Source organism: Aspergillus uvarum (assembly GCF_003184745.1).
Source record: "Aspergillus uvarum CBS 121591 unplaced genomic scaffold BO82scaffold_86, whole genome shotgun sequence".
Taxonomy (NCBI): Eukaryota; Fungi; Ascomycota; class Eurotiomycetes; order Eurotiales; family Aspergillaceae; genus Aspergillus; species Aspergillus uvarum.
This window is the reverse complement of record NW_020291383.1, coordinates 107609-119181: the sequence shown is the minus strand read 5'-3', so window position 1 is coordinate 119181 and position 11573 is coordinate 107609. Positions and strand designations below refer to the sequence as shown.

General features: G+C 53.3%; 5 protein-coding genes across 5 annotated transcripts; 3 read left to right on the top strand and 2 right to left on the bottom strand.

Annotated features, from left to right (window-relative positions):
* Positions 1-1113: 1113 nt before the first annotated feature.
* BO82DRAFT_296384 (aldo/keto reductase family protein) lies at positions 1114-2051 on the top strand (the record flags this gene model as incomplete). The annotated part of the gene is made up of 2 exons (XM_025631902.1): positions 1114-1629; positions 1716-2051. 2 exons carry the CDS (start codon positions 1114-1116, stop codon positions 2049-2051), a joined length of 852 nt encoding a protein of 283 aa, XP_025486595.1.
* Positions 2052-3570: 1519 nt separating this feature from the next.
* Positions 3571-4763, top strand: BO82DRAFT_359205 (HAD family hydrolase). The gene is made up of 2 exons (XM_025636511.1): positions 3571-3686; positions 3759-4763. Exons 1-2 carry the CDS (start codon positions 3678-3680, stop codon positions 4482-4484), a joined length of 735 nt encoding a protein of 244 aa, XP_025486594.1. The 5' UTR covers positions 3571-3677; the 3' UTR covers positions 4485-4763.
* Positions 4764-4929: 166 nt separating this feature from the next.
* On the bottom strand, positions 4930-6823 carry BO82DRAFT_387367 (dihydroxy-acid dehydratase; the record flags this gene model as incomplete). The annotated part of the gene is made up of 2 exons (XM_025638305.1): positions 4930-6594; positions 6803-6823. The coding sequence occupies 2 exons, from the start codon at positions 6821-6823 to the stop codon at positions 4933-4935; spliced, it is 1683 nt and encodes a 560-aa protein (XP_025486593.1).
* A 1472-nt stretch (positions 6824-8295) lies between these two features.
* On the top strand, positions 8296-9628 carry BO82DRAFT_359204 (MutT/nudix family protein). Its single transcript, XM_025636510.1, has 4 exons — positions 8296-8452; positions 8617-8709; positions 8797-9037; positions 9160-9628. Exons 1-4 carry the CDS (start codon positions 8408-8410, stop codon positions 9396-9398), a joined length of 618 nt encoding a protein of 205 aa, XP_025486592.1. The 5' UTR covers positions 8296-8407; the 3' UTR covers positions 9399-9628.
* Positions 9537-10480, bottom strand: BO82DRAFT_369428 (putative NUDIX family hydrolase; the record flags this gene model as incomplete). Its single annotated transcript, XM_025637165.1, has 2 exons — positions 9537-10049; positions 10130-10480. The coding sequence occupies 2 exons, from the start codon at positions 10478-10480 to the stop codon at positions 9537-9539; spliced, it is 864 nt and encodes a 287-aa protein (XP_025486591.1).
* Between the last annotated feature and the right edge of the window lie 1093 nt (positions 10481-11573).

Below are 11573 nucleotides of genomic sequence, written 5' to 3'. Positions count from 1 at the left end.
TACCACATAATGATCTCTGGATTTACTCTCCATACGTTCGCTCATCCAGAATACTCACATACTCCTACATTCGCAACATCGGGTTTCTGGCAATGGCTTTCTCCGAAACGCTGATCGGAATCTTCGCTCTTGCCGACCCACCCACAGTCAACGACTTGTTCCACTCAAGAGGGCTGGATGCTGCAGCCTGATCTTCTTTGAGCTGTCCTGGGATGTTTATTTTCCATTGCTAGTGCATGCCTTATGGGTTTCAGAGGGCACGGCAATGTAGATCACCCTTAAGGCATTGTCTACCTGCACCTGATCATATACTCGAAGTTACTACATGGAAGGTGCGTCGGTTCAGAGACAGCTACATTCTTTGCGAATTATGTTAGTCTTTAGCCGTCGATGAGTGTAGAGTTAGCAAAGTCTTCTAAGAATATTGTTTCTGCTCCGCATGGACTCCCGTGCCATCCGTACTCATATAAAAGTCGCCCACTATAGCCCACTACGCCCTGCCATGATTCATGGGCTCTCCTCAACTGGGATTCCGATTTGACTGTCCCAAAATATTGTCTGGGTATCGCATTCGCACGACAGGCAAGGTACTGTACCTCAGAAATTACTCTCCTTGGTTCCAGATATTCTGTGACTAACTCTGAGAGAGGGATAGGGATTAGGGAGAGCCGAAAAGTCGATGTATCACATAAGTCCTAAGCAAGTCTGTCTCAGTCAAGGGTCCCGTTAATCGTAGATAACCTATGGAGTACTCTTTCTGAGATGTAGCATGCCATTGAGGACCTCGGAAAATCAATGCACCACTCGAATGATGAAGCGAAGGGAGTGGACGGGTCGGTTGGAAGATAAGTTAGTGTAGATGATACCATCGCAGAAACGGGGCTAGCGCCCGCCCGGCGTGATGATATCATCCGGGTCGAATGGGACCTGCGGCGGAAAACACTCACTCGCCGCCATACAGCTCTTTCTTTCTCTTCCATCTCATTCTCTCCCGCCCCTTTTGGACGCTTATCTGATTCATAATCAACCAAGATCATAAAAACTTATAGCAATCACATTTCTCTTGGATTGCTCATCTTTGTTACTAGCAATACCTCGAAGCAAACCGCAACAATGTCACCCAAATACACCATCACTGAACTCCTGCCCCTCCCAAACTCCTCCGTCCAGATACCCCGCCTCGGCTTCGGAGTCTACCGTTCCCACGCCGACAAATGCGTCACCTCCACCGCCCACGCCCTGAAAACCGGGTACCGCCACATTGACACCGCGCAATTCTACGGAAACGAGAAGGAGGTCGGCGACGCTCTGCGCGCGTCGGGCCTGGCCCGCAGCGACGTGTTCGTCACCACAAAGATCCTCAGCCCCGCCGGGTCGCCCGAGGCCACCTACGAGAAACTGGTGGCCAGCGTGGAGAAGATCGGAGGCCAGGATGGATACGTGGATCTGTTCCTGATTCACAGCTCCAAGTCCGGGTCGGCCGGCCGGAAGGAGTTGTGGCAGGCCCTGGAACGGCTGCTGGAGGAGGGCAAGACCAAGGCCATCGGCGTCAGCAATTTCGGCGTGAAGCACATCGAGGAGCTGAAGTCCTTTGCCAAAGTTTGGCCGCCGCACGTCAACCAGATCGAGGTGAGTCGCGACTCCTGGGATGTAGTGCATGTAGTACTTTGACGGTAAAAAGGCACTCTTTACTGACTCGAGACATTCCCTTACAGCTCCACCCCTGGTGTCAACAGCGCGAGATTGATGCCTACTGCAAGAAGAACGGTATCATCGTCGAATCCTATTGCCCGATTGTGCGCAACTATAAGGCCAACGATCCCACGTTAGTCGAGCTAGCTCAGAAGTACAACAAGTCCACCCAGCAGGTGTTGATCCGCTATGCACTGCAGAAGGAATGGGTTCCTCTGCCCAAGTCAGAGACCCCCGAACGCATTGCTTCTAACGCCGATGTGTTCGATTTCGAGATCAGCAAGGAGGATATGAACGTCCTGGATGGTCTCGACCAGGGCAGCGGCGGTGCCATCGTGGAGGCCGTGGAGAACGAGTAGATCTGCAGTACATATAATGAATACCCGTGCCTAGGATTAGAGACCCTCTGCAAGATAATAACTTTTACGATTTGTTACTGATGTTACTCATGATCTCCCACCTGCACGATGAAAGCTTTCAATCGATCGAGAAGTAGGCTGCGCAGGATGCATCATGCGGAGTCGCACGGGCGTCGATTTCAATAGAGGTCACAAAAACTGACAGTCGTATGCTGATCGGCCCCGAGACTTAAGGCTGCTGATCTGTGGCGCGGAAAGACACGTCCACCGGACCAGGGTAGCAAGCGGAGGTCATGCCTCGAGAGCGGATTCAGATTGGCTCTGGGGGCAGCAGTCGGATTCTCAAGAGAGGGGGCTCAGAGAGAGAATGACTGGTGAAACAGGTTTCCAGCCTGGTTCGGCGAAAGGGAAGCATCCGCCAGTCTTCAACATGATGGTGACAACTGAATGAGGGGCTGTCATGCAAGCAAGGCTACTAGGATCGCTGCATCTGCACCCCAAACAGGCCACTGAGCAGTCGGCACGAAGGGCCCCAAACTCTAAACCGGACACGCGCGTGGGGTACCTAGTAGGGAGTGAGCATTTACTTAGCCTATTTGTACTGGACTGTACATGCACCTATGCGCAGCATTGTTTGTGGCTATCCCGTCGCCACCAGGGATGTTCGGTTGCTGCTCAAAGCATCGGAGAAGGACGGCAACATGAGACAAACCAACGTGGACACTGCAATTGGCGGCGGTTAGCACGAATCTGAATGCAGTGTACCTCGGATGATACCATGGCTCAGCACAACAGGAGTCATAGTATAACATGAGCTGATACTTGTAAGTCTGTGCTTGGCAAGCAATGAGGGATTCTCGTCCATGCACATAGAATGGCTGAGTGCTAGAAAATGGAATACTGTACTCCGAGTTTTCGGTTTGATCTGAATGGTCTCCTAGTGGGTGTGTTTGTCCGGCTTAGCACCGTTTGCATGAGAGCACCGGGTGACTTGTAGGCCAAACGGCATGATGCGCGGGCTCTGCGCGATTTCGATTGTAAACGAGCAGCAAATAGTAGTCATCCAGTCCGGGTGTGTCGAGAGAGGGTCCAAGGAGGGGCTCTGTTTACAATTGTTATCGTTTTTGTGTACATCATGGATGATAGAATGTGATGGTTGTACTGGAGTGTTTCTGTGGCTTTCCATCCGGGGCTGGGACTATTCCTTTCCTGACTATTCCTGGACGGGCTAAGCGGAGGGGCATCCGAGCGTTACCCAAACCAGGCTAGAGGCCATGATGGCTATGATCTCACTCCCCGCTTCAGGCCGGCTTTCCGCCATGGCAATTGTCATTCACCCAGAAGAAAAACATTGGTGTGCCTTGAAACAGTACGACGTAGTGGGGGAAAGACTGGTAAACATTGAAGACTCACCCGCTTACGATGTACTGTACTTCCCCCCCCCTTATTTAAACAATGTAGATGCCCCTTGTGTTGTTTGTTCTTAGCTTTTGTTTTCAAGTAGTCAGCCACCTCTCTAGACAGTCACCCCGCCTTTTCACCTCTCCCTCCATTCCATCTTCATCCTCCACTCTTTGAGCTTCATAGAAGACTTTACATACTTCTACATCGACCCCACTGCTCATCATGCCTCAGGTACGTGCTATCCCACTGCCATGGAAAGTTGTCGCGCTAGTTCCTTCGCTGATCACCTCGCCCTGCATGCAGATCACCGAAATCTTCTTCGATTGCGACAACACCCTCGTCCTCTCGGAGGAATTGGCCTTTGAAGCCTGCGCCGACCTCGCCAATGAGATCCTGGAGAAGCACGAAATTCCGGACCGGTACACCGGTGACCAGCTCATCCAGGACTTCGTCGGCCAGAACTTCCGCGGCATGATGGTCTCCCTGCAGGCTAAGTACAAGTTCGAGATGACCAAGGAGGAGCTGGAGGGTTACGTTAAGGAGGAGGAGGACCGCGTGATCGCCAAGCTGGAGGCCAAGGCCCAGCCCTGCGTCGGGGTCATGCCAGAGCTGGAGAAGCTGTACGAGTCCAAGAAGTACGGTCTCGCCGTGGTGTCGTCGTCCGCGCTGCGTCGTGTCAAGGCCTCCATCAAGAAGGTCGGACAGGAGAAGTTCTTCGAGGAGGATGCGGTGTACAGCGCGGCCACTTCTCTCCCCACCCCGACCTCCAAGCCCGATCCTGCTATCTATCTGCACGCCCTCAAGGAGCGCAACAAGAAGCCCGAGGAGGTCGTCGCCATTGAGGACAGCAAGTCGGGCTCCCTGAGCGCCATCCGCGCCGGCATCCCAGTCATTGGCTATGTTGGCAGCTACAACGGTGATGCGAAGCAGCAGGAGATGGCCAAGGTTCTCACTGACCTGGGTGTCAAGGTGATCATGAAGGATTGGAGTGAATTCGAGGACTGCCTGGCTCAGATTGAGCGTGCCTAGACGAATCGCTGTTGCGACTTACTTAGTTTCCAGTATTTTCCTGGGTCTTGACATGATGTTATGATAGCGAAAGCATTGTATTTTCATATTCCCCCTTTACGAATTTAATCATGCTTTCTCCAATTTCTTGTCGATAAGAGGCTTGTCGCAGCAAATGAGGTGTTTGTTCTCTGTCTTGTGGACGGTGATTGTCGGTTTTCGTGCCACAGCATGTTTCCTCAGTTATACAGAGGCTCTATAGACTTGAGCCCATCGGTAATACACATGATAGTTCCAGACACGCAGTGTTCTTGCAGTTCTTCGACTCGAGCCGCCTCTGAGTTACCGCCGTCTCCCTCCTCTATCTACTCACGCTTCTTCCATTTAACACATATATCCTGGCCTCCAATTAAATTAAAAAACAAAAAACAAAAATGTTATACAATCCTCACAAACTTGGTTCAAGCTGCTATATAGGCCCATCAGTCACACAGCCATGGCTCGCATCACTAACAAGTTTGGCATATTTAGCCAAGGTGCCTTTCACTGCTCTTGGTTTCGGCGCCTTCCACTCCTTCCTCCTCCGCTCCAACTCCTCCGATGAGATCTCCAGGTCAACCACTCTCTTCTCCGCATCGATCACAATACGATCCCCGTCTTCGACAAGCGCAATCGGACCCCCTTCCATCGCTTCTGGCACAACATGCCCGATCAGAAACCCGTGACTTCCGCCCGAAAACCTTCCATCAGTGAGTAAGGCAACATCTTGACCCAAGCCTGCGCCCATGATAGCAGAGCTAGGCTTGAGCATCTCTGGCATGCCAGGCCCGCCCTTGGGCCCCTCATATCGAATGATGACCACGGTCTTCTCACCCTTCTTGATCTCTCCACGCTCCAATGCCTCGATGAACGCATCTTCATAGTCAAAACACCTGGCCGCACCCTCAAACTGCAGTCCTTCTTTGCCGGTAATCTTGCCCACCGACCCGCCGGGTGCGAGCGATCCTCGCAGGATTTGCAGATGGCCTGTAGGCTTGATGGGATTGCCGAGCGGACGAATTATCGGTTGATCAGGCGGGAAATCCGGCCAGGAGTTGACATTCTCGCGCATCGTCTTGCCTGTCACTGTGATCCCCTCGCCGACAATAAGCCCTTCCTTCAGCAAGAACTTGAGCAGGGCCGGCGTGCCACCGATCTTGTACAAGTCGTGCATCACATATTGCCCCGAAGGTTTCAAGTCGGCCAGGAAGGGCGTCTTGTCCGATACGGCTTGGAAGTCGTCGATGGTTAGCTTGATGCCGACGGCATCCGCCATTGCGATAAGATGCAGGACAGCATTCGTGCTCCCGCCGAGGATATTCACTACGATCATGGCATTCTCAAAGGCCTGTCGCGTCATGATCTCCCTGGGCCGGATGTCTTCCTTGAGCAGGTTCCGGATCGTCTCGCCCACCCCTTCACACTCCGCCCGCTTCCGGGGATCTTCCGCCGGCGTGCTACTACTGCCCGGCACCGTCATCCCCAGCGTCTCGATCGCCGTGGCCAGCGTATTCGCCGTGTACATGCCCCCGCAAGCCCCGACTCCGGGACACGCGTTCCGAATGATGTCCATCCGTTGCGCCTCATCGATCTGCCCCGTGATGTATTGCCCGTAGGATTGAAACGCACTGACTAAATCGAGCTTCTGGCCTCCCGCGCTGCAGCCGGGCTTGATGCTTCCGCCAAACACCATCAAACTGGGCCGGTTGACCCGGCCCATGGCCATGAGCACGCCCGGCATGTTCTTGTCGCACCCCGGCAGCGAGATGTTGGCGTCGTACCACTGCGCGTGCATCACCGTTTCGAATCCGTCCGCGATGATCTCCCGGCTCTGCAGGCTGTACCGCATCCCCGCGGTGCCCATGCTGATGCCATCCGAGGCGCCGATGGAGTTGAACCGCATGGGGACCAGGTTGGCGCGCGCGACGGAGTCCCGCACGAGCTCGGACAGCGAGAGGAGGTGCATGTTGCACGGATTGCCTTCGAACCACACGGACGAGATGCCCACCTGTGGCTTGTGCATGTCATCTGCTGTGAGGCCGGTCGCGTAGAGCATGGCCTGGGAGGCGCCTTGGGATTTCGGCTGGGTGATCTTCGAAGATTCGCGGTTTAGGTTAAGGTTGTCATGGTGGTAAGTTCGTGAGGATGAGAAGGCACATCGTCTGGCAGAGACCAAATGAATTGTCAGCTCATGTACGGGTTAGGAAGTAGTAAAGGGGTGAGACAGACGAGTGTATGTGCCTCGAGCGTGTTGAAGAAGGCATACACGGCCCGTAAGCCGTCGCTGTGCCGCGGCCGACTCTGAAAATAGCGATCGTCATGCTGAGCTTGCAAGCCGTGTTGATTTAGATGCGATGCTAGATCCCTCAGCCGCCAACGACATCATGAACCCATTCAGGCTTTTATACTTTCCCATCCTACTACAGGGATCTATACTCCCACGAAAAGCAATCTCGGCCTTTGAAGCGATATACTCCAGTCCTCTCGGACTGTTGTCCGAATGTCATGATTGCAATAGTGGGTACGTAGTACTGTAGTACAATGGATCCCAGGCTCAGCTTGCACCCTGATTAGGAGGACAAATTATGGGACAGCTCCGTTCGGACAAAAGTCCAATCCAATCAGCATTCTATCATTACGACCTAAAGCACTTTCTGTTGTTCTTGGATAAATGTCCATGTTCTAGAAGCAGAGTCTCGGACTTGTTTCCGAGCCCCTTAACTGGCTTGGTTCACGGTGGGATATTGCAGTCAGGAGTGCGGTATTGGATGAATGAACTATAGGATACTAGGAAATAAGCATTCAGGTGTCGAAAGGGATCCACTCGGTCCGGAGTTAGGTCGTTGGTCCCCGGGTGGTGTATGTTTTGAGTAAGCACTGCGTGCAATGCGTAATAAACGATTCACTAACTGCTGCACAATTACAATAATGCAGGCACTCTTGATGTTTTGTAGGCTGTGTATATAAGGAGAATCGCAAATAGTAGATATAATTCTAGCTACAGATCTGGAACTATGACCCCCCGAACCCTGCGCGCACATATTGTATGAGTACCCCTGGGGCTAAACTTCTACTTTGAGCCCTTTCTACCTTGCAGTCTACAAGCTTTAAAGTCTAGAATAAGGGTTCCCTCTTCTCGGGTCTATCGACAGTACAAGGCCACGCATGATATGAATTTAAATCTTCTGCCACAGGTTCAAGCGACGTGTGAGGGAAAAGAGTAAGATGAATGCTTTGCTTGCTCCTATGCACTCTCCAACAACCTTTCATATAGGTCTCTGGAGGGTATTGTAGACCGACCCCATGCGGATCTCCCGCTGACCCCACACGCAGGCTCTCTCTCATCCACGCCGGCTACTTAGCCAGCTGGGGGTTTGGTGGCCAGGGGCCAGTACTTGGATTACTGTGCCCACCGAGATGGTAGGAAAGGGATTGAAGGCTATTGAGCGAGGTTTCAAGTTCGTTGTAGTACTCCAAGGTGATCTTAGGCGTGGTCCAAGTATATTTGAGGTGCGCTGGCTTGAGGCAATTCTCTCGTCTAAGGGTAAGCATTGCTCATGATGGGGTAAAGACATGATCAGTGCGAGGCTTGAATTGGCGATGACATGTTTTGGACTCGATTCCCCAGTTGCATCTATTGTTTTGTCTCGCAAGTACTGAACTTTACAGTATAAAAGAGATGAAGAGATAAGACAAGGGTTAGCCCTGGCTGCCGGGATAGGCAAGTGCCCCTCTTTCCAGTCCAGTTGCCGGGCCGAGCTGCCCCTCCAGTATCGACGTCAGCCAGCCTGAACAACACTTATCTCCGTTCGGTAGACATAGATCAGTCATTGCTGTGTTTCAATCTCAATTGCATCCTCGTACCCAAACAGTAATCGCATTTTTCACATCAATTGATTGACACCATGTTCAAGAGCGCGCAATCGAAGATCATCTCCAGAGGTCCATTGGTAAGCTCAACAAACCAACCCCCTCCTCTCTCTCCGCCTCCCCCTTCCCCAGCAACAAAGCCCAGACAACTCAGCTCCCGGTGACACAAACACACTCACCATGTCTCAATCCCTCTCGATCGAGCCCGCCCAGCCTCTCCCACTAAAAATAGCATCACCTCTAGGACCCCTCAGAAGCCAAATGGGCCCGCCTGGTCAAAACAACCTACTCCGACCCCAACGGCGTCGAGCGCACCTGGGAATCTTCCGAAAGAACGGTGAGTTCCTGCTCCTCTCCCAAAAGAGAATTCCTGTCCAACTATGACAGAAAACAAAGCACCTCGCTGACGGTGCGGTGGTTCCAGACTCGCCCGGAGACCTGTGAGATTGATGGCGTTGGAATCGTGACCATCCTCAACAAGGAGACCGGCCCAGAGCTGCTCCTGCAGAAGCAATACCGGCCCCCAATTGACAAAGTCGTCATTGAGGTTCCAGCCGGGTTGATCGATGCAGGTGAGACGGTGGAGGAGTGCGCCGTGCGGGAACTCAGGGAGGAGACTGGGTATGTGGGCGTGGCGGAGCAAACGAGCAGTGTCATGTTTAATGGTGAGTCTTCGCTTTTTCTCTTCTGCGGGCGGCTTCATTCGGGCACTGGGAAAGAGGAATGCGACTGCGCTTTCGCAAGGGTGGTGGCTGATGCTGAACATTTCTCTCTCTTTGAAAACTAGATCCTGGGTTCTGCAACACTAACCTGAACATGGTCCATGTCCGGGTGGATATGTCCCTGCCTGAGAATCAGAACCCCAAGCCGGAGCTGGAGGATAATGAGTTCATCGAGTGCTTCACGGTGCCCCTGTCGACGCTGTTTGAGGAGCTGAAGAGGCTCGAGCACGAGGGTTACGCTATTGATGCCCGGGTGGGTACGATAGCGGAGGGGATCGAGCTTGCGAAAAGGTTTAAGCTTTGAGGTAGTTGTTGTAAGAACAAGGCTTCGGATTACAGATGGTCTACGCCCCGACGTTACGAAGCCCTCGAGGGCGCATCAACGCGATGGCGGCCCCCCTTTAAGCACGGAGAGAGGCATCAGCTGCCGTGGTTCTAGACTCTAGAGTTTCCCCTCCTCTTTGAGTCCCCTGTACAGCGCCCATGCGGCAAGGGTCTTCCCATCGCGCACACCTTCCTTCCATAGATCCTTTAATGGCACCACTTTCAGTGTAATCTTCTCTCCGTGCTGCCGTAATCCGGTCAGCCTACCCTGCAGGCTATCGATCTCCTTACGCGGCATGCGCTTCTGGCACAGAAACAAAGGGATGAACTCGTCGCTGCCGCCCGCCGAAGGATACACGGCCTTCTGCAGCGACTCCTCCTCTTCGCCTTCGGCGCCCGGCTCTAAGGCCAAAGCCGTCAGATCGATGAGCTCCTCTTGCGGGATGGTCAGCCCTGTCTCTTCCTGGATCTCTTTCGCCGCGCCTCCCGCAAAAGACCCACTGTCATCCAACATGCCGGCGGGTATCTCCGTGAAAGCCAGGGATCCGGCTGGGATTCGAGGCTGGATGGTCAAGATGACGCGTTTTTCTTCTTCATTGGATGGAGGGACATCGTCGGGTTGGAGGATGAGCTATGGGTTTTGGAGGTATCGAGGATTAGTTCCCTGATTTCCAGATGCGGCATATGGTAGCAGAAGAAAAGCAAACATACCAGCATCCCCACACTGCCCCCGCGTAGGAAGACGCTCCCCGGAAGTGTCTCGCCGCTCCCATTCGAGACCTCTGCCTTCAGCTTCACGAAGCCCAACCGCCCACCTCCAAAATAGTCGACTGCCTGGATCCTGATTCCGCGCAGGACGTAGGAATCTCGCGAGAACTCGTGGGAGGGCTGTTGTTGCCGGCCCAACGACCGCTGCAGGGTGCTGAGCCAGATGCGAAAGGCGGGGAAGCGCAGGAGCGCATCGCGGCTCAGGTCTGCTATCGACGAGACGGGGACGGTTTCGGAGGAGGACGCATCGTGGTGATTGAGGTCGCGAGGGATTGTAAAGCTGGATAGGGACATCTTCTTGGCCGCTGAGAGGAGGAATGGCGGTACTGGTCGGCGGACCGTTCGTCGGAGGTGCACGGACAGCCACCGGGCGGGCGTCATCAACGGATCGGAAGGAAGTCTAGCAGGGGGTTGGGTGTGTTGGTTGGTTGATGAGTTGGCGGTTTTGTCTCACTGAATTTGACTAATGGAATGATTGGACGCGAGGAGCAGCGTGAGTGAGTAGGTAATGTACACATGTACAGTGCTTGTACTCGTTTGACGAAAGGGAGAGAGCTGTTTTGTGCTCGGGCGATAGATAGATAAGTGTATAAGTTAAGCTGTGTTTTGTTGTTGGTTGGTTTGGCGGAATGACGTCGTGGTTGGGGGAACGTCAACTGGTGGAAGAAGGAAGTGTAAAGGGAAGGAACAGAAAAGGCAAGAAGACAATTAACAACTCTCGACTGAACTTATCCAGAGTCACATCTTGATACTTCTTTCTCTCTACTGCACTCTTCCGGCCTTGACTTCCCCTTTTCTTTGATTCTTCCGAGATTGAATAGACAACAAACAACACAACACCTCTCAGACAAACCGCCGCCGACAGCAACAGACTTTAAAGCCTTAGCCTCCTGGGCTGGACTCTCTTTGCCTTTCCCCAGTCAACCAATCACTCCTGCAGGTCATGCTGTATCGTCCCCATTCCCACGGTCGAAGCTCCCAATAGTTAACTGACCGGATCAAATGCTGCTCCTGGTCTGCTGCTCCGCATGGCTCTTCGCTTCTGCCTCGTCTCTGGCGGGGTCGGGTCTGACGGTCAGTGAGTGAGTGAAAGGCTCGCTTCCCCGTCTTCCCCGTGACCTTCGCTTTGTCCGAGAGCCCATCGCCTCCTTCACTCATCGCCGTGTTTGCTTTCCGTCTGCTCCCTTCCCCTTCGACTCCATACTCAGCTACGATCGTGTGCGTGTTAGGCCTTTTGCACCCGCCGCCGCCGCCCTCACAAGCATCAGTCTCCCCTCTGTCTCTCTGCCTCTCTGCCTCTCTGCTCTCTCATCGGTCTCTCACCGTCTCTATCCCTAGCTATACTTTACGTTCCCCACAATAGTGCCTTTGTCTAGAGGCTGCAACC